At 39.1% G+C, this 26,153-nt stretch overlaps 1 protein-coding gene across 3 annotated transcripts in view; it reads left to right on the plus strand.

The window, feature by feature from the left end:
- Positions 1-11,668, plus strand: part of NLGN1 (neuroligin 1) — a 401,425-nt gene extending 389,757 nt beyond the window's left edge. For all 3 annotated transcript variants that reach the window (XM_063339111.1, XM_063339109.1, XM_063339112.1), the window contains 3 exons: positions 326-538; positions 5,147-5,936; positions 6,906-11,668. In XM_063339111.1, the coding sequence (XP_063195181.1) occupies positions 326-538; positions 5,147-5,936; positions 6,906-7,728 (1,826 nt within the window). In that variant the 3' untranslated portion in view covers positions 7,729-11,668. The remainder of the gene's footprint in view (positions 1-325; positions 539-5,146; positions 5,937-6,905) is intronic.
- Positions 11,669-26,153: the final 14,485 nt, after the last annotated feature.

Consider the following 26,153-nt stretch of genomic DNA (forward strand, 5'->3'; position numbering starts at 1 on the left):
GTTTGCTAAACCTTTCCTCTTAGTGCAATCAACACAAAGTCTTCGGGAGTAAAACATTGTGACCTGTTAAGACTTAGGTGAGCGTTTTGCCTGGGATGTATCTTCATCTTCCCTACATTAATTTATCCGGGCCAAAAGAGTGAATACCAAATAATTTGTTTCAGGAAGAGCACAAAATTGCAAACTGTTGTCCAGGGAATATGGAAAAATACGTAGTTGCATGATATTTAATGGCATATACTTTTGAAATCTTACTTAGAAGATTGCAACAGGATTGCTGAGAAGAGTGGTTGCTAACCCTTTCTTTTTTCATTTTCATTCACAGGGTTTTTGAGCACTGGGGACCAAGCAGCAAAAGGGAACTATGGCCTCCTTGATCTAATTCAAGCTTTGCGATGGACTAGTGAAAATATTGGGTTCTTTGGTGGTGACCCATTAAGAATAACTGTTTTTGGATCTGGTGCAGGCGGTTCATGCGTCAATCTGTTGACTTTATCCCATTATTCTGAAGGTAACCGTTGGAGCAATTCAACCAAAGGTATTATGCAGGTTGCAAATTTTGACAATTTTGGTGTCTGCATGCCACCGCCATTAGTACTATGTGATGCTCTGTATATTCTCTTTGTTCCTATGAACTGTTGAGTTCAGGTCGACATTAAGCAAACTTTTTAAAGGCTGTACAAGGCACCTTCTCCCTCAGGTCTTCTGTGCATGTTTAAATTTTGGGTCACTTTCTTCTTTTTCCTATAGAGCTTTGTAGAAACACTTTATAGCAGACTTCTGAACAGCATTTTCTTGGTGCATCATTTTTGTCTCTTTTCATTCTTACCTAAGGGTGTCCTTTTTGGAAAACCAGTCAGTCATGCTCACAGTAGATGAGGTTGTCTATATTCAGACAGTCATGAAAGGCACGTTGAGTTTCTCGTGAGGAGTATAATTTAAAGAAAACTAAAATGACACAGTTTCTCTTTTCAGGCTAATAGATGAAATGCTTAAAACTATTATTTTGTGTGCAGGAAACAAATACCTAGTTCAGAAATCTTTTGTCTGAAACTGCATGAACTTCACTTGCTGTCATCTAATAAAAGAATGGTTGAATGTTTTGCATGCATGATCCAAAATTGTCAAAGCATCCAAGTTGCAAATGGATTTTCTTCTATATGTTTTTTCCTATTCCATAACTAACACCTTTTCTCTCTAGTTGAGGCAGACAGCAGGAAATTAAAAACATGCTGTTTGAGGCACCCAGGTTTTTTTCCTATGATTTTTTGCACCACAGTTCCACACAGTTTCTCTCATTTGCATGGCTATTGCTTATTGATCACATTACTCTTGTCTCACTGTTTTCACACATTTTTATCTGTATTGTCTAGTTTTACCAGGGACGTCGCACTGTGCCCTGTGCATACGATCCTCCACTAATTTATATTGCTGTATCTCTATGGGGGACTAATTGGCCAGTCATAAAAAAATAATTCCACTGACATTAAAGAGCTGCGTTTGCCCAAAGTCATGATGCAGAGCCCACTGAGGTCAATAGAAGTGACAGATTCTTTAGAATAAGGCCTTTACGCTATTTTAAATGAGAGAATAATATAACTTTTACAAGAAAAGTTTAGTGGAAAACAGACTGTGGTTTAAGTTTTAGTCTATTTCCTCAATTTGGTTTTTAATGTAATTTTTTTTTTTTCTATAAGTACCTGCAGTTAAATCGGACTTATTTATAGACTGGCCTATAGGAACAATACGTAAGCATTACCTCACCCCACTGTGAACTGAGGGTCATGCTGCACCACCTTTTTTCATCAGAACTCACCAAGATAACTTTTGTCGTACAGGATTTAGCTTAAGGTTGAATGAAGAGACCTGATTTATCATCCCCTAACTCTTACTTGATCTTAATCTTGATCTTCTTGATGCAACATGACATTAATGCAAAATGCCACATTTACAATATCTGCAGTCACGTGTTGCCTCTCACCAGCAAATTTTACCCCGTCGTATTCTAACACACGTCCAGAAGTCTGCCAGGAGCAGAATTTGTCTGGGGAAACTGATGCACTAATTTGCCAATGTAGCAGATCAAAGGGGACTGGAGAGGGCTTACCGATCTATACTTAAAATCTAATTGTAAAAGTAAATTTTTGAGGATTTCTTTTATAAGAAAGCAAAAACGTGCTCTATTGAAATTTTGATTAAACAGAACAATGTGCCACACCCCCACGTATGTTATGTTTCGCTTGGGTATGGTTAGACCTGCCATTAAAAAACATATTAAAATAAAAATTGGTCAGCTTCAAATAAGAAGAGTTATTTCGAGTTTTCAAACATTTGCACATCTCTTAAGATTTTCAAAAAAACCTTTTGTTTCATACATTCGGATGCTCTCTTTGCTTCCTTCATTTCCCTTTGAAAGGATCCCTTGGTAGCTGAGAGGAAGCATTCAGCCTCTTTCAAGATGGTGCTGTTCATAGCTGCCCATCTGCAAGTGGGCAGAACAGCACCCATCTTTAGAAGGTGCTCCGAAAATGTAGATGAACATATGCGAATTATTATTATTTACTGTGGTGAGACTTTGAATAGGAGTCACAAAGCGATATGGTCCATTGAACATGTAAATCTTCTTTCCATCAGCCTGAAGCCCATAAGCTATAATAATCATAGGCATTATCAGATAAAAATGTAGTTCTCCATCCTGTGTGGTACCAATTTCTGCCAGGAATTATGTGACAGAATGAAAATAATTTTTCATACTGCTGTTCATTTTTTCACCAAATGGTTTGAGAGGAATAATATTTCCTTAAGGATTCTTCGGCAGAAGGAGAGATGTTTAGTTCCATTTGCTAAGATAACTTTATGGCCAGAGGACTTGACCACTTTTACTTAATCCAACATTTAATGTTTATGTAGCACTTAGCAAGCCATAGTGTTTATATCAGCATTTTCTTAATACGTAGCTTAGACTTTCTGTCCTTGTTCAGAGATATTTAATAAAGCAATAAAAATAGATTTACACGTTATGCAAAAAAGAAACATTATGAAGTATCATGAAATACATCTTTGTGAAAATTCAGTTTTGTCATTTTGTTACATTTATTACAATGCCTGGATCCTCTGCGGTAATTCCACTGACTTTGAGCTGATTTATACTAGCTCAATATCTGACCTTGTAAACATGCAAATATATTTTTACCTGCTTTATAGCTCAAGTTCTGTCTCATTTTTTACTCATATCTTGCAAGGAAATAATATCTTGGATATGACTTCTCATAAATTTAAGGAGAGGCTTCAGTTTACATACTTTAGTCCCTACACCTATCTGATTTTAAGAGTTTTGGATTTGGACCTAATACAGTTGAGAATGATTTTAAAATTCCGAAGAAGCTTGTAAAACGTTTTCTGCCAGCAACTGATTCCAAGTAACTTCTGAGCGTAGAGTCTGGTACTGCAACAGAGGCTGTAAGGGCATGTCTCTGCCTTGAGTTAGAGCCTATGGAAGCTTTTCATCAATAGGAATATGTTACTTATCAAAGTAAAAGCCATCTTTTCAATCGTTAGAATAAAATTCTGAGGTAAGCTGAGCACCTTCACTCCAGTTCCTTTAGAGGGTGGATCCAGCTATTCATCAAGCATTGGACCAAAGATACATTCTTAGCAAAATTCAGTGGGGCCAGATGTCACTTCCAGTCCCTAAGCAACTCTACCGAAGTCAGTGGAATTACTCCAGGTGCCTATCAGCATAAGTAAAACCAAATTTTGACCCATATATCTTCAATCAGTATGACTTAGGCATGCTATAGACCTTTTGGTATTACCTACAGTGAGGTATAGGAGGTAGGGCCCAGTATAAAGTATGTTCCAGTAATTAGTGCAAAAGATGTGCTACTGAAACGACCTGGACGTACTTCCATGAAAATGCAAAAACAAATAGAAAGGCCACAGTTACCTAAATATGATCTAAGTTTCTGATATTAGACATGAGCATTATAAGAGGGTGATTTTTCTCCATTTTTTTTACCGAAGGTTCAGACTCATTATCTCTTTCAGAGCCAGAACTCCCCTCCCAAAGGGAGTGGGAAAAGGCAAAGCCACAACATAAAGGGAGCACAAGAAGTTTGGGAACAAGGGCGGAGTTTTAATTGCATTAAAGTCAATAGCAAAAAAATTTGATTGATTCACTGACTCGAGGGGGTAAGGCTTTCATCCACTACATGCTCAGAAATGCTTGCAGAAGGGAGAAGCAAACATCAATTTAAACACATTTTGTTATTTCTATGAGTAGAATTTCTGGTCCCGAGTGCTAGTTAAATCAGCATAAATTCAAATTAATTGCATGGAAGTCTTTGGGATTTGCTACAAGTTTATATGCAGAGCCAGATCATACTCTCTCTCTTGCCTCCCTAAATGAATACCTGAACATATGTTTAAATCTCTGAATTACAAAGATAAATAGTGTAAAAGATATAATTTCCCTTTTTCTATAACTGTAATCGCTATAAACCTTCATTAAAAATACTCCTTACAAGGAGAGATCTTGACTCTTAGACACTTAAAAATTTAGTAGCTGCCTAGTACCTACTCATCTGTTACTCCAGAACATAAACTTTTGCTATGATACACAATTCGAAAGCACTGTACCTCTCGAACCAAGTTTAATCCCAAACAAAACACAGAAAAGTGGTATATTAGGTTTATTTAACACATCGTGGTGTGTACGCATGCTGCTGATGGCTCGAACAATATCCAGAAATTCAATCCATTTCAGAGACTCGTTGGCTTTTCCTCCAAATTATAAATTGCTTTAACTTCAGGAATTTCTTTCAAGCTAATAGTGTTATCCTACATAATAAGGTAATACCACTTCTTTCTCTTCCTGAGTTTTTTTTTAAAACTCTGTTCCTCAGCTGGACTACATCGAGGTAGAACCATTTGCTTCGATTTCTGCGCATATTGCATTTATTTTGTGTACATTACCTGTAGGTATAATGACAGACAGATCTCACCATCTTGCGTATTTAAGTACTATTAAGATTCAAATATCTCTTCTGTTAAAGTTTTCTATTGTTTCAAAGAACTCCTTTGAATCTTTCAAGTATGTAGCTGTTTCAAGGTCACTTCAGTAGTTTTTAAATATTTCTCCCCACAGGACTTTTTCAAAGAGCAATAGCTCAAAGCGGAACAGCTCTCTCCAGCTGGGCAGTTAGTTTTCAGCCTGCAAAATACGCCAGGATGTTGGCTACAAAAGTCGGTTGCAACATGTCAGACACTGTAGAATTGGTAGAATGTCTACAGAAGAAGCCTTATAGAGAACTTGTCGACCAGGACATTCAACCAGCAAGATACCATATAGCCTTTGGACCAGTAATTGATGGCGATGTGATACCAGACGATCCTCAGATATTGATGGAACAAGGAGAATTCCTCAATTACGACATCATGTTGGGAGTTAACCAAGGGGAAGGGTTAAAATTTGTTGAAAATATTGTGGATAGCGAAGATGGTATATCAGCTAGTGATTTTGACTTTGCAGTTTCTAATTTTGTCGATAACTTATACGGATACCCTGAAGGCAAAGATATATTGAGGGAAACTATTAAATTTATGTACACGGACTGGGCAGATCGACACAATCCTGAGACCAGAAGGAAAACACTGCTGGCTTTGTTTACTGATCACCAGTGGGTTGCACCAGCGGTGGCTACGGCAGATCTTCACTCCAATTTTGGATCGCCGACGTATTTCTATGCCTTCTACCATCATTGCCAGACAGATCAGGTACCTGCATGGGCAGATGCAGCCCATGGAGATGAGGTTCCTTATGTACTAGGAATCCCCATGATTGGTCCTACTGAATTATTTCCTTGTAATTTCTCCAAAAATGATGTCATGCTAAGCGCGGTGGTGATGACGTACTGGACAAACTTTGCAAAAACTGGGTGAGTACCAGATAATGAATAGTAGCGTTTTGCCTTGGTTATCTCCCTTGGGAATGCCTCTGTACTTGTAGGATGGATAAGAGATTAAGAATTGGGTTGGATACTTATGTTCATTGTAATGTCCCTCAGCTCACTTACGCATTCTAGTAAAAAGAGGGACAAAACATCTTTGTGAAAATTCTGAGTGAAGAAATTTAAAAAAATACTTTGTACACAAAAATAATTAAGGGATCCCTAGAAGAGTGCAAAACCAAACATTTAACATATGTGTATAGCTAAAAATGGCAATATTAGTAATTGACTTTACCCCAGCACTGATGATATTTTCACCCCATGAGACAGGAAATGACATAAATATTGCATCAAATATAATACAGCTTATTTAAATTATGTATTTTGTTTTAAATTGACACTTGTGACCATAAATAAGTAACTTCAAACTTGAAAAATTTTGTCATTTTCATGAATTCTGCTTTCACTGGTAGTTCAAAATGCCTTTCTACCTTTGGCCATCGGACTCTAAGTCTCTATGTGTTATACTGAGCTACGCTGTGGTCTTTCACCTCTGGAAGGCCACAGATACTGCAGATGAACTGAAACGCTGAGCTTTATGAGCTATATGTCATCAAAAAAGAAAAGCAAAGCTTAATGTCCTCTCACCCTGGCCTCTTGTAGACATTTGTCCCCATTACTACATTGCTGGCAATCTGTCCTCAGCAGCAAAAGATTCCAGCGTGAGAGATACTGGCATTTGGGGGAACTAGGGAAGTCGCTGAAGTCTATGTAAAAGAAGGGTTCGTTTGCGCAATGCTGTTTCTAATCAAGATTATTAAGGCCTCTAATTTTAGGAAATAGCATTCTGCTCCATCCAAAGGCAGGCTTAAACATTAAGTATAAAATGTTAATTATGTTAATTTTATAATTCCTTTTGAAATACTCTGTAACATTGGAGATCTATTTTTTTTTTAGTGACCCAAATCAACCAGTGCCGCAAGATACAAAATTCATCCATACAAAACCAAATCGTTTCGAAGAAGTAGCATGGACGAGATATTCTCAGAAAGACCAACTGTATCTTCACATTGGATTAAAACCACGAGTTAAAGAACATTATAGGGCCAATAAAGTGAACCTTTGGTTGGAACTGGTACCTCATCTGCACAATCTTAACGACATTTCACAGTATACCTCTACCACAACTAAAGTGCCATCAACTGATAATACTTTCAGACCAACAAGGAAAAATTCTGTTTCTGTTACTTCAGCCTTTCCTACAGCCAAACAAGATGATCCCAAACAACAGCCAAGCCCATTTTCAGTGGATCAAAGAGACTATTCAACAGAATTGAGTGTTACTATTGCAGTCGGTGCATCTTTGCTGTTCCTGAACATTTTGGCCTTTGCAGCATTGTACTACAAAAAAGACAAGCGGAGACATGATGTTCATAGGAGATGTAGCCCACAACGTACTACTACCAATGATCTTACCCATGCACAAGAAGAGGAGATAATGTCCCTCCAAATGAAGCACACTGACTTGGATCATGAATGTGAGTCCATCCATCCACATGAGGTGGTTCTTAGGACCGCCTGTCCCCCAGACTACACGCTAGCTATGAGAAGGTCTCCTGATGATATTCCCTTAATGACACCCAACACCATCACAATGATCCCCAACACTATACCAGGGATTCAGCCCCTACACACATTCAATACATTTACCGGAGGACAGAACAATACTCTGCCCCATCCTCATCCCCACCCCCATTCACACTCAACAACCAGGGTATAGCCAGACAAGACGAAACAAACTTTATTTTTTGATGGATTACAGTAGGTGATATTACTGAAGATTACTTGGCTTTCAACCTACAAGACTCTTACTATTTAAATATGGAGGAATATTATGTGAATATACATATCAAGAACTTTTGGGGTTTTGAAAAAAAATGAATTGTACATATATCAAATGAACTTAAGAAACAAACAAACAAAACAAACAAAAGAAAAAACAAAAAAATTCCAACTGTTTGCAATTGCTTGAAGCAGTTGTCCTGAATGATACTTTTTCATTCACATTCAAGTATTAATTTTTTGAAGATTTAAGTTACATAATGGAATTAGGCATGTGCAACACAAACAGGAAAGAACTATGACTGAAAATTTTAAAAACCTATAAATATGCACAAGGGACACACTAATGGAATGTCAGATAATTTTCACCAATTTTTATTTGGACCTGTTTTCTTGTGTAGACCATATTTACATATTTGAATAAGTACACAAAGCACCAATGCTGTTAAGGCCTTAGAAAGGGGCTCATGCTGAATCTGCCGGTCCAAGAAGTTTTACAGCCTGGCAGGTACAACATTATCACATAAGTGCTGTCAGTATAAAAGTTGTGGGAATAAAGGAAACTGGATATTTTTAGCACGATGTGCATGATCATTTATATGCTTGGTGGCTGTGCTGCTGATTAAGCCGTAATTAAAATTCTTCTCATCCCATTGGAGTTTTTAATAGAAGCTTTCTCCATCAATTGGCACAACCTAAAGAAGTTTTTAAAAGGGGCAAAAGTAATTACAGTAAAATATTTCACGGTAGCTTCAGAAATAGAAGGAGTTGCAACAGTTCTTGAAGGTATTTATGGCATTCTAGGTATTCAGTGGTGAACCCTCGCTGATAGGAATCCCAGACAAAAAATCTGTATTATCGATGTTCTTTTTCTTTTCCCTCTGAATAATTTCTGACTTTAATATAACTATAACTTTAATGGAATCTCCTTTAATGAAGGGCTTATAATTTGCTGTGATTTAGTTACAATCTATTTAGTTCAAATTGGTGAGGTAAAGTGTGTCCAAAAATTTAATTGCAATGATATTTTGCAATATAAAAACGCCCCAATACTACCGCTCTGATTACACTTTCAGTTTATTGTTTAAACTCATGTTGCATGTTACAAAGTTTACTTATAATACTTTAATATAAAGTTAATTCCTTTTTTTTGCTATACGTTAGCTTTGCCATTCAAATGAATTCTCTAGACCAGATGGCAACAGTGTAGGAAAAGAGGGTGTGTAAGAATGGGGAGAGAGCCAACGACTGAGAATTTTAAAATCTCAATACTACATTCGTTTGTGTGATTTGAAATGAATGTTCTAAAATCACAAGCAATTTTTCATTCCCCTGTTGCTTTCCAGCAATTATATACCATGGTCCTTTCCAAATGTTTTTATATGTAATCAGATGTACATTTATATAAAAGAAATAATTGAGATGGACTTAAGAGCACATCCCTGATAAATACTTTCTCTCTTACCTGTACTATATTTCTATTAGACTAAAGTTATGTGATTTTTTTTTACATTTTTTCAAATTACTAGCAATTTTGATAGTTTGTAAGATAATGCGAAGAACTTTCTCTGACAAACTAACTGCAGTAACAGAAACATTTCTTTTCAGTTACTCTTTTTCAAGAATGAAAGCTTATTACACACAAAAATTGTATACTACTTGATGGAAAATTACTTTGTACTTCTTGGCCATATGACTGGTCACTGAGTGAAATAAAGATAATCTGGATAACGAATATTATTCCAATGCTAAGAGACCTGATCTTTGCTCATTAAAGAGCTAAAATGTTTATTGCTGTTTTGTCATTTTTTAATGAAGTAATGGTAACTGTCTCAAATAAAGAGTAATATCTTACGACCAGTCTGGTTTTTGAAGACGTGAACATGCCTCCTACGACTAACACGACCGCCGATCTGTGGGCCAGTCCCACCTACAGCCGTTTCTTACACAACTGCTGACATTGTCCCTGTATGCTGTCACGGCATTAGATGCAAATCTCCCCTAGTTTTCAGGAATACGTTAAAAATGCAAATATCAACAGCAAAAAAAAAAAAAAAAAAAAAAAAAAGCCAAGGAACAGGCCTAATTGAAATAAATCCGCAGTATTCTGTGATGGGAAAAAAATTCACCTGCGTTTTATGTGGGTGATTGAACTTTCGTGACGATCACTGGGAAGTTCAAAGCGTGTTTGCTAACATCAAGCACAAACGGTAAAACTGGAGCTGAAAGCAAAATAAAGTCCTGCCATTTCAGACGTTTTATTTAGCTATTTAAAAAAAAAAAGAAAAAAAGAAATCCATGTATTTAATTAGTGCGCGTTACAGTCCCCGGTTTTAAATTAAGCTCTTGTGGTAGAAGCATAAAAAATAGTCTTCAAAATCCAGGGTGGTCTGTGTGCAATTTCTGCCTGATGTGGTTGTGCTTTTAGACTGTGACCTGCCAATGTAAACCAATAAAAAGAATTGTCTGCCATCTGATAATTATTGTTTAATAGGAAGATTGTATTTTGCTATGTTGATGAAACAAAACAAAAAAATACAAAAATATTGATGGCCATAAAACGAGATATTCATGAAATATGATTTTATGTGCTTTTCTTAACTTTATCAAAACCAAAATAACTTTCTACTATAGTTTATTTGTGGCCATATATCTATATATCTCTATATATACAGTATCTGGTAATTGTTTACTTTTATTAGTTACAAAATAAATGATTTAGGTAAACCAAGCATGACACTACACTTTCTTTCTGTCAGCCAACAGTATTTAAAATGTGAAAGATGAAGGCAACAACACAAATTTTATCACTCCTGTCTGAAAAAAAAAGCCCACTCCTGTGATGCAGATACTGTGAACGATATTTTAGTGGCTACTTTATAATTCCGTTACAGCAGCTGGCTTTCCAAAAGTAAGATGGTGTCCCACGTTCTAACACAACATTGAGAAAGACCAAGAGATGTTTGAAAGCTGAAACAAAATAAAAATCTAGGAAATGGTTTTGGATTATCTTCATTATGCTTCATGGAATATAAGTTTGTTCTTTTTAAAATATTTATCTGTTTGATTTGTTTTCCACGGTAGCCTACAAGAAAGAAAAAATGAGTGTGATATTTAATTTCTTGTATCATCCTTGGACCAGATTTCCAATAAAATTAGGATTATCAGTCAGTCTTTGGAAGTTCAGTAAAAATATAAAAAAGCCTGCATTTATTGCTTTCACACTTTTGTAAATATGTTTGCAGACCTTTTTAAGAAAATGTATTCTACCATTTTGAGAAAAGAATAACAATGGAATCATTGTCTCGTTTATCTATTAAAATTACAGGCAATATAATGTGCTGTGCTGACATTTCTAGGAGAAATAAAGCAGATAAAAACGCATTTTGCTCAATGGTATCTCAGTTGGTTACACATGGCATTCTCCACCCACCGAAGACTTGCAAGGCACGGATGAACTACCGGAACGTAACGGTCCATAGGGAAACGTGGTGGTTGTTTTCATTCTCTGTGCTAAACACGGGTTCCTGTGTCACAAGACTTTAATTATGGGATGTTTTGGTTATTGAAACAGCCTGAAAACCGGATGACTAGAGGTCTAACAAATAAATACGTTACAGCTTTAAAGGCACCACTGCACAGAAAATGCTGGAATTTCTGTTGCCAACTTCACTAAGAGATGAAACAGCTGAGTTTATAGGAAGCTGTCGAACATCATGGCATTCCTTTGATGTTTGTACGTTGTTGGTTTTTTCTTGTGCTGTTGGTTTAAAATATTGGCCTTTTTTCCTCCCTTTTTTCTAGTAATGAACTGTTACAGATGATCGCTTTTTAATGTAAGCGAACATTAGATAATTTAATTATTATTGTGAAAATGTGCTCCCAAATAAATTAGATTAATGGGAAATCCCCTGCAGAGGTTCTGTTATTTTTCATTCAAAGCTCTTGTCAAAATACCTGTTGCAGCAGTTCTGCTTTTTTTCCGGTCTGGAAGCTAAGGGACTTTCTCCAAATAACATTAAAAATCTTTTTTTCTGTTCGGAATAATAACACTTTAAGATTAGGATGTCCTTCTGAGGCCTCCAAATACATATGAACAATTTGAAACATGGCGAACAGGCTTTTATTCTAAACATTTTAATTTGATTTAATTCTGGCACATCAATACATTTGTATGCAGACTAGGAATGAGCGTCACTTGATAAAGGGTTTGATAGAACTACGCAGCAGAAGCCGAGTTAACCACCAGCCGTGCCCAAAGTCCTTTTCTCTTAGGTTCTGTTAATGCCATTGTATAATTGATTCCTTATTTACAGATTCAGTAGAAACTTAACTTTGTGAAATGGGAAACGGTTAGAACAAGGTAATGAACTTTATCTGGTGAAAAATGTTTACAAAAAAATGTTGCGAATCACCTAGGGAGTGTAGGTTTTTATGTGCAACCTGGCTTCATTCCTTTTGGTTGATATTATAATTCTCAGAAATTCATACGCAGGGGAAACGATAATTTCTGTAATAAGGTTTAGTTTCTAAAAGGAATTTGAGTATTGTATGTAAATTGTGGATTAAAGCCTATTCTGAATTTAGTTTGGGGATGAATGAAAATCCTCATAGAAGTGCAACAAATTTGTACAAGTGATTTTCATACAGTATCTTGAAATGTTTTGGTTTTTTTTTCATTTGAAGATAAAAGTACCGTCACAGCGTTAAAACCCATGTATTTGTTTTGCAGAGAAAATGACTTCTTGTATGTATGTGCATCGTTCTCTCCACGTGCGTACCCACAGGCACTACTCCAGCCAATAGAGGAGATTTCAAAAAGCATGAATAAACAGGGCTTTTTACCTTTTTGCCCCATGTAGAGTCAACTCAAAGGTAAACGCAAGTGCTCAGTGTGGAGGTAACACCGATACCTCATTCTGCATTCTCTGCTGCCATTGACCAGATGCTCAGCTGATGGCATTTTTTTTAGCACCAGCTGAATTAGTATTTATCGTAGGACCATCGAAATCAATGAAGCCCTGACAATTTACACCAGCTATCGATCTGCTTCCGGCCCTTTAATGTTCATCATGGCTCATCTCACCCTCCAATTTTGCATATCTTCTCACGCACACGAACACCCACTCACAGAAATTATTACAAGTATAACTACCTGATTTATGAGCACTATCGGGCACTAAAAAGTGCTGTAAAATATGCTTATAGTTATTCGTATGTAAGTCCAAAATTTAGAAGAAAAGAGCTTTCTACATAAAAAAAAAATCCCTGGAAATTACACTGATGCAAAGAAAAGGGCTGCACCAGAGTTTGCAGACTTAACATGCTGTAGTGAGTTTTTTGTTAAAATCTTTTTAAAACGGAACATTCAGTTCTGTCTGATCCTCAAATCTAGATGTTGAGCTATATGTCAAAGACACAATGACGCTTTGCAGCGGTTTTTAGCTTGTTCTACTCCGTTCGGGACGGGAAGAGACATAAAACCGTTCGCTGTAAATTCAGGGTAGAAAGAGCTGGATTTTCTCTGTCATCTGAATTTTCCCCTCTCAGCAATGCCAGGCACCCAGTGCTTATGAGCTTAGCTTTAGAATGATGCCATCTAAAAAATATAATACACGTGGAGCTCTTAAGTCTGTAGGGCTGGGCAGTTGGTATTCAGGTTTTCTGCTTTACAGCTGTTAAGAGCCGGTAACTTTTTTTCAAACAGAAGTTGATAATACTGGCAAGCAGAGGTGATAATACTAGAGCTCAATTAAAAAGAGATTCATGAAAGACTGAGCTGATAACACTTTAACTGCATTATTAAAAAACAAAAAAAAAAGACAAATTTTGCAGGTAATGATTTTGTTCAGTTGCTGTGGCAGTTAGTGAGAATTCCGCTGTTGACTTTACTGCAGGAGGGCTCAGTTCAGAAATCTGTATGAACTCCTTTGAGGTCCGTATAGAAGTTACACAGCTACGACCGTGGCTTCTAAGAGCCTTTGGATGTTTCCAGACCTCCCTGAGATATTTATCCGTTCGTATTTCTGCAAAGAGGAGCGGGTATGTTCAGGTATTCACGCTCAGTGGCTAAAGTCAGACAGGCTCTTCCCAAAAGGACGCGTTACCGTGATACTGCAGAATCAGCTAATATACCTTATTTTTCAGCAGGTCTTGTGAGCGCTGGGTCACTGTGGCCACATGGCTCTGGGCTGGCGCGTGATTGTATCTCATGGGTGTGAAGGACAGAAAGAGAAAACTTGTGACTGCAAAGCAGCCGTGGGCCAGACCCAGCGCAATGGACTTGATATAAATCTTCCGTGGAATAAAATGAGGAGTGGGGCAGAACCTTCAGGCAGGAGGCAGTTTGGGAGAGTGAGATGTACAGTGTACCTATTTCATCCATTAATTTGTAGAAACAACTCCGGCACTAATTTAAAGCAATTAAGACTATATGAAAGGTTCTAAAAATAATATATGGTTCGTTTGTCACCAAATACATTTTCAGAAGAAGTCGCACGCAATATTTTACTGATTGATGATAAAGATATGGTTGTACAGCATTGGTTTTCTGCTTTTCACAAGGTCACTCCTATGTAGTGGTGAAATTTGGCTAAGCAGATGAATAAATTTTGCCCTCATTTGCATACAGGTAAGTCTAGAGTAATTTCATCAAAGTGGAAACATGGACCTTCACTAAAAAATGTAACACCCAAAACCAATCGCTCTTGGACAGCTGGTAGAGATTCCCATGTTAAACCATGTGATGATTTTTCTATAACATTCATCAATTTGCCATAAATATATTTTTCTCTGCCAAGTCAGTAACGGGAGTAAGCGTACCACGCTCTTCATAGAAGAAGATAATAGCAACAATCGGTTTCTTCTCATGAATCTTGACTTCGGTGTGCAAGATCAGAAAATGTAATCAAAAAAGAAAAATAGCAAGCCAGGTTTTGGGGCTAGCTGGGGTTTTTTTTACTTTTTTTTTTTTCCTAGAGGTACATTTGGGTATCTTGATTCTCCGAAGGCTCACCAGCACCCAGGAGAGGATACAACCTTAATTGCTGGAGCCAGGAGCTTTGTTGGGATTTTTCCTCTTTCCTCGTCCAGGAGGAAAGGGCAGGGTTAAGTTCACGAAAGGAGACTTTTCCAGTAAAACACTCCCAACTGCAGCTCTGAGGCACACCAGGGAAGTGTGAAAACACTTGCAAATTCTGCTATGTTTGACAGAAAGGAGCATTTATTGTCAAATTTAATAAAATATTGCTAATGTTTGTATATTCGAGTTTCTGCTAACTTTGTTTTAAAAAACAAGTAATCCTTTTTCAACAATACACTTTATCTTAAATCTAAAAGGGCTACTTGGTTACTAGAATTCGGGCTGTGTTGTGATACTGCATGTGAATTCCCCTTTGTCCCATGCTTCTCCTGGTTCCATTCTACAATTCAGTTTGGGGATTTTATTTCAAAACTAGAAACTCTCTGTTTTTATTGAGTTGCTTCAGTAAGGACTACTGCTGGTGCAGTTTGTTCTCTCTAATTCATTTATCATTTACTCAAAAAGCGTATTATCCCAATCCTTTCAGTTATGATTTATTTTCTTATTTTATTCTTCCTTTAAGTTTTGAGGGTTTTTTTTTAAACTGTTTCTGTGATAGGTGCAATTTTATTCTTGTTCATGTCCTCCTGCATTCTTACTACTGTCTCACACAAATGCAAATATCTGAAATAATTTCAGTCTCTGTTTTCTTCACTTATTTTTATCAGTCTTCTTGTTCTTTCTCATTGGAAATTTGCTTTATCTTGATTTTCTTGAAGTTGCATATCCAGGGCTATTCACAGATGACCTCTTCTTCTATGAAAGTAGCGTTTGGGTACAAAACAGCTCTGGAGACTAAACTCCTCCATTAACTTACGAACTCCCAGCCTCAGAGGAATTGCTATTTGGGATGGGAATGGAAATCCATCTACTGTAGGATCTCTAGAGTATAGCCTGGCCAAGACCAGTTGCTCGTGGGTAGGTACAGGAATCCCTTCAGTCAATAATGACAGGCGCGTACCAGGAAGTTCACAGCCATCACTGACTTGTCCTCACACACATGCCAGATGGTAATTTTCCCCTTTGAAAGATGCTGGAGGTGCAATTTCACAGACAAAAGCCAACCTCGAGCTAAGGCAAATGCGTGCCTCCAGAAATAAGCAGCAGTAAACTCTGCTGCTTGCTAGATTAAAAAGCTTAAAGAAGCTATGAATAGTTTCTAGCTCAAGGCCACACTTCAGACAAGTGTTGATGTATTTTTCCTGGCCTCGCAGACACCAAGACCTTTGTTCTGAATTGAGCTTTGTTGCGGAGCCCGTATCTACACTACAGCTGTTCCAGGGAGCTGAGCTCCTGCTGACCCCACTGCAGTAAACAGCTACGTTTCTATTGACTGCACCTGAGAAAATGAGCGCCTTCCATAGCAGAAGGGAATGAATTACAGTTGTGAAGCTTCACACCCAGTCTTCTCCTGTTTTATAACTTGAAACCACCCTTTGCCTCCCTTCCTGAAGAGCAGAAGGAGGGTGTGAGAGTTTGGATATGACTGTGGGAGGTGGTTTTGCTGTAGATTTATGGCTGGATGTTGAAGGTCGTCAGGATGAAGTTATTCCTCGCTAAATTTAACTACCAATATTAGGTGCCTAGCATAAGGAAGCTGAGCAGACCTTAACTGAAGTTAGTAAGAGGGGGAATTTTAGTACTGGATAAATCATAGTCTACTGGTATCTGGTTTTTCCTGTTAACTAAGAGGCAACCAAAAGTAGGTGAAAAAAAATTGCTGTCCTTTGTCCTTCAGATATACTTAACTAACTATGAAAGCCTGAAACCTTTTGATGAGATAAAGCATTTATTTTTATATATGTATGCTAGTGATAATTATTTTTTTTAGTTGCATAGATCAGAATGCTTCCTTTTCACATCCGTTGTTTATTTTATTACCATAGTCCCTATGGCTAAGGGAATAAGGCTAAAAGGTAAGAATTGAATAGGAAAGACTCTGAGGCAGCACGAAGTAATGAACAGTCCTCACTTCATAGTGAGTTATAGAAAATTTCCAGTGGTAAACATAGCTAAGATTGGAGTAGGTTGCATATGGCTTGTATGGCACAGAACGCGTTTCAGAACGGATTCTACCTTGGGATGGCTAGATGGGCTGGAGATCTTCTTATTTCTTTCAACTCTCTAAACAGCTCCAAGATTTTTAATAGATAAGGCACAGTTATGTGGTTTACGTGAATTGCTAGCTCCACAACTTTATTTTATTCCATGTGATATTACTTTGTGAAGGGTAAGCTTTGTTAGGAGCGAGTTGGCAAAGTGGAAGTGCAGAACAGAGAAATGCTGTAGGGGAGAGAGGGCAGGGAAGAAGAGCTGGAGGGAAACGATCGGTCCAGAGGAGTGAATTTCAGGGATCAAACCACTACCGAGCAGTCTGGCACACCAGCAGAAACGGAACCTTCTTGTAGCACTTGGTGAGACTGCTGTGTTTTGCCAGTTTGAGCTTCTCTGATCAAGTAGGCTGGTTCTTCTCAGAAGTTAGTATGGGTTTAGATGCATTTAACTTAACAAAAAGGACTAGCTGCCTGTTCTGGTGCAGTGGGGTCCTTTCTTTATGTAGTCAGACATTCCTCTTTCTCCTTCTAGTTTTGAGTGTGTTTGTAGGCTTCAAACCTTTGTGTAAGGACTGTAAGAGATGGTAGGAACAGCGAGAGTTCACATGTGAAAAGGTTGAGAGTAGTATTTTCAAAAACTGCCCAAAAGCAAAAGGGGTTTTATTAGTTGTAAGCAGCATAACAAATTATTTCTGTCAGCTTAGCAGCCTCGAGTTACAATGTCACTGTGAGCTGCACTATTTTAACCTGTGTTGAGCATGAAGATGTACAATAGATGGATCGATGTCAAGCACTTGAAGAAGGGTTTACATGAGTATTTTTAGATTCTGTGTGGTCTCTGACATTGATTTGACAATCAGATAAAACCACAAGATTTATGAAAACATGTTTTAGAGTGATGCTTCATTTAAATCACTGTAAACTTACTTTACTGGCGAGAGAACTGATTGTTGTCCCATAAATCATTAGTATTATTAAGAGAACGATGCAAAATGTGATCACTTATGTCTTGGAGAGGAGTTACACAAATGCCTTGGCTGTGTTTGTTCAACCCTCTGAACCTCATGCTCTATGTTGCAGTCAGATTAACTGAAAAACTAAAAACAAACAAAATAGAAAAAACTGATAGCAATGTTTGCCACATGCTGAGGTCAAAGAGGTGTAACAACTGACAGATATTGATGGCTTCATTGCCTATGAAACTACTAAACATTATCCATTTAGAGGAGAGATCAATATGAAAAGCATCAGCTAATGGGGACCACCTGTGGTGCAATCACCATCAAGTGCATGTCCACCCTGTTGATCTATAAGGCTTCTGTAAAACTGGTTTCTCAGATCAGAAGTCAAAGCTAGAAAGTTCTGAATTTCAGAGAACAGCTGTGAGCCTTCATGAAACTCATTGACTCTAATAATCGTCTAGGAACTCTCATTTATTTGAAGAATTTGCCAAGAAGTTGTCATCTAGTTAACCTAGATACCAGACGTACCAGAATTTGCTTTACAGTAGAATTGTTTGGATTAAGGGTTGGCATCATTACATTTGGTTCACATCTGTTCAGCCAAAAAGAAGCTTTTTTGATACTGTGACTGCTACCTATGAGTCCCTAGCTTCAGTCTTGGACTATACGTGGCATTTTCTGAGCAGGAGAGGTAAGGAGCTCATGCAGCATCCTTACCTGCATATTAGCTTTGTTTGGCTTTCACAAGGTAAATGAAGAGCACTTCTAGGAAATGGGAGATATCTTGTCTTTCATCCTTGACAACAGGAATTTTCATGCTGGTGTTCAGACAGGTAGTTTCTGCAGTTAGATTTGCGCGTTAATATCTACTCTACTTTCACTCGTTATTCTTATAGGTATATGCCAAAGAAACAAGAAATCTTGAATGTTCTTGATTAGCTTTTGGGTTTAAAAATGTCTTTGCCTCGTTGATTTAGTGACACACTAGGGTGTTATGAAGCTGTTACACGTACGCACATTAAGTTGGTCATTGCATGGCACACTGGAATACAACAGTACTGTACAAGCATTATGTAAAACAATCGTTCATCCTTAGACCACAAACACTGCAGCCTTCATAGCTCCACTGGCTGTCCTGGCAGTGTGGAAGTCTCACTGGAAAAATCAAGAAAGGTTGTCGAAAGGCAGCACTGGCACTGGAAAGCACCTCTTTCTGCAGGCTGGTAAGGATAAGTGGTCGTGGACCAGTGGAGTCCATTGGGACCCTTCCACACGGCATTTGCAGCCGCCAGACTGAAATGCAGCAGTAGGAAGCAATCAAAGAGCTTATTTCAAGTTTTTATCACTGTCCTGATGGTAATGGACCTAGGTCCATGGCCTCGTGCGCTAAGAAAATAGAAACAGCAAATTAAATCTTGGTAAAATCTTATGAAAAATCAAGTAAATGCTTTCTGAGGCTAAAATTTTAATCTATCTGAAGTGCTGATGACCTTAACTCACAAACGTTACAGCAGACCTGCTGTGTTTTTGCTGCACACTAGGTGACAGTGGCTGGAGTATTCAGGTACTTGTTTCCAGACTAGACGCATCTGTAGGTTCTTCTTCAGCCTCATCATTTCCATGGTCATCCATAATCCCTGAGGTAGGTGCTGAGTTTGTTTCCTGAATGATCATTCCGGGTCTGTGTTGCTATGGTCAGAGCCTGGTCATGGGTAGAGAAAACTGATCGTACTATAAGGAGCTGAACTTGGAATTTTCAGACTGGAAATCTTTGGCATCTTATATAGCGAACTGTGTAGCATAGCCTGCATTTCTCTCAGACTGTGAAATTATTCTTAAAATGACATCAACTGGAGATAGTTGCATAGAAAAAAGAAAAGTCTCATTAAAACTCAGAGAAAGAAATGCTATAACAATTTCACCAGCCATTTGTTTTCTTGGTTTAAAAAAAAAATAATCGATTTTCATACTTTCATTGGTCAAATTCAGTAATATCTTTAAGTAATAGACAGAAATATAGGCTATATTTTTCACAATTATTGCAAAATTATATTGCAGTTATTATTCTGAATGTACAAGTTTTATTTCATATGTCTTCAAAAACAAAAAGAAAGAATAGCAGTAAAATATCATGATCTGTAATCTCACCATTTAGCATATGCAAGCCTGAGATGCCGACCCACAAGATACATCCTCCAACATCTACAAGCTCATTCAGCTGCAACATGAACGAGTAGCAACCTCAGAGTTGCTTTGCATTAGACTGGTAGTCCTATGAGGCATCATGTTCCAAGAGCTGGAGTTCCTGCAACATGAGTTGGTCTCTTCTCCCAAGGAACAGGCGATGGGACAAGAGGAAACAGCCTCAAGTTGCACCAGGGGAGGTTTAGATTAGATATTAGGAAAAATTTCTTCACCAAAAGGGTTATCAAGCATTGGAACGGGCTGCCCAGGGAAGTGGTGGAGTTGTTATCCCTGGAGGTATTTAGAAGATGGGTAGACGTGGTGCTGAGGGACATGGGGTAGTGGGGGTTTTGGCAGTGTTAAGTGGATGGTTGGACTCGATGATCTGAAAGGTCCCTTCCAACCCAGACAATTCTATGATTCTAATATTCTATGATGGTGCATGTGAACTGGGCAAGGGTAGCGAGGGGACAGCGGTACCTGACCTTTTTCATCGCCATTCAACGTTCTATGGAAGATGGATGGGACCGGAACGGCACAAACCCATTTTGTTACTACCAGCAGCCCCACTGTAGCTCCTTTACACGCCGTCCCTCTTTCCTGCCTTGGAGAGATCCATAACAGCGTGAGCTTGTGTCCAATCAGGCAAGAGTTAAAAACAGCAATTAAAAATACTAACATTTAATTTTAGAAAGTGGAGGCAGACTGAAATAATCCAGAGCAGACAGCAGGGTCAACAGCAGGCATGGTCTGCAAATTGACTCTGTCTGGTGTGAGCAAACTAGGTAACTGCTGATTAGGCAGGTCTGGTGATGTGCCTTTTGTGAAAACAAATTCAAGCTGCAGCCTTCCATACACAGTACAGCTGGTGATGGGCTGTTACTTAAAGGTCTGGGAAAGGAGCTTTCAGATCCCAAGCTTGTCAGAAAAAACAGCAGGAGGGGGCACGAATAATGAAAACAAATGTACACGGAGAGCTGGATGGGTAACACCGGTGCAGAAGTCAACAGCGTGATGTGCCCTGAAATGTATTGCAGGAAACTGTGTAAAGTCAAAGCTGACCCAGGACACCGAAATAGCTTCTGTGTATTTATTACTTGCTGTGCTTGGGTCCTGATGGGGCAAACAGTATCGGTAATGCTTTTCTTCCCCTATGCAGGGTGTCACAGTTTTAAGATAACTTCCTATCCTTGGAGAAAGAGACTGTAAAATTGCACTGACAGGTACAGCTGGTTGCAGGGGGCAGGAAAAGCAGCAGCCAGTGGTGGCCGTGCTGGGGGAGGCCGAAGTGCTTTGACAAGTGCCATCGCCTGCTGGAGCAGCGCTGATGTGCAAAGGGCAGGTCGCAACCAGAGGTGGTGGTGGGTGTTCAAGCTCTTCCTGTAAGCACTACCGACCAGAAAACGTTTTCCTTTTATTCTGTATGAAGATGGTTTTCAGACAGCACTTAATGAATCACTTCCCTTACAAATGAGTAGCAAACATCCTCTAATCAACAGAACCCTCTCATTGCTGTTGATAACATTTTTTTTTTTCCCACAGGTGTTTAAATAAAAAAGTCTCGTTTCCAGCTGTCGCATATGCACAGTTTTCAAAACAGGAGAGAATTTGGAAGCCATTTTAGGGATTTTTAGCTTTAAAAGAACTTTCCGACTGGGAGATGGGAATGAATAGGAAAAGGTAATAAGAGGGGAGCATTAGGTTGAGTTACTTCTTGTGAGTGTGAGACCTCAGTCTAGCATTAGGAATAATTCTTACTGTTGTTATTTAATTCCTGGTAGTAGGTACTAATTTTACAAAAAACAAGAACTGTAGGAAAATGTACTATAATTATTACTTGACCTACTCAGCAAAAGGCAGCTGCTGTAATTTCACATGCAGTTCCAGCAGCAGCTGTTTATCTAATGAGCTTTGGAAGACCAGCTCTCCCAGCCTGACAGCTCCAAGAAATAAAGCAGCGTGGCAAAAAGTGGCATTGATGTTTCAATGTGACATTCTTTCCTCTGAGTTAGCATGAACAAAATGCCATGGAAGAGTGTTGGAGGTGCTGGGAGGCACCACCTTTAAATAAGGCTTAAAGCCAGCACCCGATTCTCATTACGATTGAGGGACTCTCCAGTGCACAGATGATAAATATGTATTTGGTCATAGACTTCAAGGAATCTATGAAAGACAGAGACATCTTGGGGAAAGAGAGACACATTTTGGTTCTTTGCAATATGTGTGAACTTAATAAATGCTATCAACTTCTGCATTGCGTAAGCTAGTGCTAAACAAAGTGATTCAGATCTCTTGAACAGGAATCCTGTCGCAGCACAGGACCTTCATTCAGCGTAAGTTCTCGGCAGGTCCATATGATGCTGCTGCTCCGATATCGTGCAGTGTAGGGCTCGTTTCTTTGTAGCATCGTGCCAGAAAGTCATGCTGTTGTCACCTTTGTGGTTAAGCCTCCAGCCAAGCTGTCACTTCTGGTGGTCTCAGTGTCTTGCTGCCAACAGCTGAACCCCAGTAAAATGTTCATACTTGGGTTTAGACAAGGAAGAATCATAAGTTGGAATTAAAGCTGCATTTCCCATTTGCCTTTGTTCTGATCCACAATTGTTCTCACAGTACAGTTAAAAATAAAATGACCTCTTTCTTTTTCTAGCTGCTGTCACAATTGTCATTCCCCACCAGATGCCCTCACTTCCCACTGTGCCCCGCTGGTTCTGCTGCCCCTGTTGTCTCTCAGTCCAAAGAGTTTCTGAACAAGAGACATGCTTTTATGGAGCCTGGCAAAGCTTCAGAAGGGAAAAGGAAAAATCAATACCGCTTCAAAGCAAAGTCTTTGCTTCAGTGAATATGACATTTGCCCTTTCTTCACTAGTGGGAAAAACAACAAGGACACTTACACCGGCAATGGAAATAGAATGAACAACAACAGAGAGACCTTCCAGGTTTGACTTGTAAAGGGAAATAACTTTATAGTCATTGTCCCTGTTTGGTGACATCAAAAGCAGGTGTAGAGTGTTAGGCGGTGTGGTCTGGGAATGAAGTGGAAAGTAACACAAAGTCAAAGAGAAGAGTTGAAGGAATTTGGAACAAGTGATAATGGACTCTGCTGAAGAAATGGGGATTGAAAGACACGACACCAAGGTCAGGTCCATTGCTGCACGAGCGAATCAACTATAAAATGTCACCTGCAAAGGTGGACCATAATAGTAAGAGGACCTTCCAGCAAGTTTTACACCATTTTGACAGCTTCACAGCAACTGAAAACGGCAACAGAACCTCCCACTTTGCTAATGAACAGCTTCTCAGTAGGGTTGAAGCAGGTCAGAAATTTTCCAACAGACGTTGAAAATGCTAATTAAGGAAACTAATGTTTCTGCAAAATCAAAACAACTTTGAAAGACTGTCACTGATGTTTTTGGAGGATTTACAAAAATGTAAACTAAATGTAAACCTTACAAGTCTGCTTCCATTGTTTTTTGTACGCAAGTTTTCATTAATTTCATTTTAATTATATTTTGGCTGGTTTTTTGTTTCCAATTCCTTTTGTTTCAAAACTAGATACTTGTTCCAAGTTCTTAATTTCATTCTGTTTTGACTACGCCACTTCTTAGCTAGTTTTCCAAGTTGCTTTGTTTTGATGTTTCTACTTCCATGTCATTCTTCACATGCAACTTTGTGGACCTCTTTCTTTTGGACTAACATGTATTGTTTCAATAGGCTCTGTGTTACTGTTTGAAAATAGCCTTTTGTAAAGCGAGTCTTTTCCTTATGTGAAGCTGTGCCTTCAGCTGCAGCTGCCACTAGCTCTGTTGTAGTTTCTGGCCTGTGCAGTGGATAATTTGCAGCACCGAACCTCCCCCGCTGAGAGGGGATCCTGGGTCAGCTGCTGTCGCTGCAGTCATGTAATGGAGCAGACTTCATCCTTGGTGAATCAAATAGCACAATTTCTGAGGAGCACACTCGTACTGTAGCAGGACAGTCATGTACTCATACTCTGACCCCTGTACTTGTGCTGGGTGAGAGTTCTGCAGCTACAAGAATCAATAAAATTGTATTGATTTCTCCACACCGTCATAAAGCTTGTCTGCTCTTATCTCCAGCTTGCAAGCAGAAAAAGGAGACTGTAAAACTACAATTGTCTGAGACTTTCTCTCCTTTTTCCTCCCCCGTTCCATGCTTCTCACACAGGAGACCAAGATCTGTTTCTGACAGAGGCACCTGGCCAGAGAGCCATAGCCCCGCTCGCTGTATCACAGCGTCCTACTCTTTTAACACTTGGTGGTGTGAAAATAGCTGCTTCTGAAGCTCTCTAAGTAAGAAGTGCAGGGGGGGATTGCCCAAAAGGCTAAAGCTGAGTGACTTCTCTGGGGCTTAACTCATCCCTCTATAAGCAAGCAATGGTAGTCAAGGAAATGTACCATGGGGGGAGAGCTCAATGCATCTCTGGATATTCCGGATTCGCATAAAGTTGCTTTTTTAGGGTCATTTCAGCTCCCTTTGCCAACTGTTTGATGTTTTCTGTCCTAGGAAGAAGGTAGGTAGCCATCACTGATCTGAAAACGTGGGAATGTCCTCCCCTGTTAAAAACTGTCTCAGTCGCAAATATGAAGCAGGTGAAGGGTAAAGCAGTCTTTCCAGTAATATTTCATTTCACAGAAACTGTCACCCAAAGCGTCACCTAAAGCCATACCTGTCAAAAGGCGGGTGGGCAGACATCTGCTTCTGGTACTCACACAGACTGCTTGGGAAGCTCGGCTTCAGACTTCTGGGGATGGATGCAGCTCTTTGTCAGCTGTGTAGTCAGTCTTGGTTAAATCCCAAAGTCCTGAAAAACACACGAAATGCGGTCATAGAGCAATCGTATTGGAAAACATGTACGCAGAAGACAAAAATGCAAGCCCTCTGCAAACTGCAGAATACACTCTGATGATTTCCATCACTTCATCAGCTAGGTCAGCGTTATCACTAACCAAACATGTTAGAGCATTACAGAACAACAAAAAAATATGACCCAAAACATCTTATACCATTTGAAGGCATCAGCCGTGGATACCTTTGTTTCTATGGACAACAAGGACTTTAATACTCAGCTCTTCCCATTGAGAAGGTTCCCCAGCTGCACCAATTTTCATAAAAATATGTGCAGTATGGCAGGCAGGTAAAACTGTTATGGCTCGTAGATATGCTTGACCACTGGTCAAATGACCAACTGTGAATCTGTTGCATCTATATTTCAATTGTGTGTTACTTCAGGCAACATATTTGTGGCATAAAATATGCGTAGCCACTGCTTTCTGCTCTACCAGCTGAAGGGTGAGGCAGACCCGCTGACAAACAGCAAAATGTTATGTGGTTTATCTGCCGTACTACCATTCGTGGCTTTCCCTGCCTTCACGGTTTCAAGCACAGAATTCATAGATTCACACTGCTGGGGCTATTGTATGTCGAGGATGTCGAGGCAGGCTCTCATGTGCAGCGTATTATTAGCCGGGTCCGCAGCTGAGAACATGCAGAAGAAAAAGGGAAAACTCCTCTGGGAAGAGCAGTGGTGGGGTCCCCAGATAAGTGTCCTCTGGGGGCTCTCTCCAGTGCAGCAATGGTGAGGATGAAAAGGAAGATGATGATGTTTTTTGGTGTGCTTTTCACAGAATCACAGAATGGTCGGGGTCGGAAGGGCCCTCTGGAGATCATCCCGTCCAACCCCCTGCCAGAGCAGGGTCACCCAGAGCAGGTGGCACAGGAACGTGTCCAGGAGGGGGTTGGAATGTCTCCAGAGACGGAGACTCCACCACCTCTCTGGGCAGCCTGTGCCAGGGCTCTGCCACCCTCAAAGTAAATCCTCTGTGCACTTGTATTATCAGATAATATTTTAGTATTTAAAATACTAATAGTGTTTAGTATACAAATACTGCTTTGATGGGGACTATATTTTAGTTGTCTCTTATATAAACTAACATCGATAAAATAAGGTATGAAAAAGTTGGGGGAAAGGGCTGATTTTCACACCAGTGGTAATGGCTTCCCACGAGAACCTGCTGTATAACATCATTGGGGTTTGCAGGTGCAAGACCATGGGAACAATAAACAA

Source organism: Chroicocephalus ridibundus, chromosome 6 (assembly GCF_963924245.1).
Source record: "Chroicocephalus ridibundus chromosome 6, bChrRid1.1, whole genome shotgun sequence".
Classification (NCBI taxonomy): domain Eukaryota; kingdom Metazoa; phylum Chordata; class Aves; order Charadriiformes; family Laridae; genus Chroicocephalus; species Chroicocephalus ridibundus.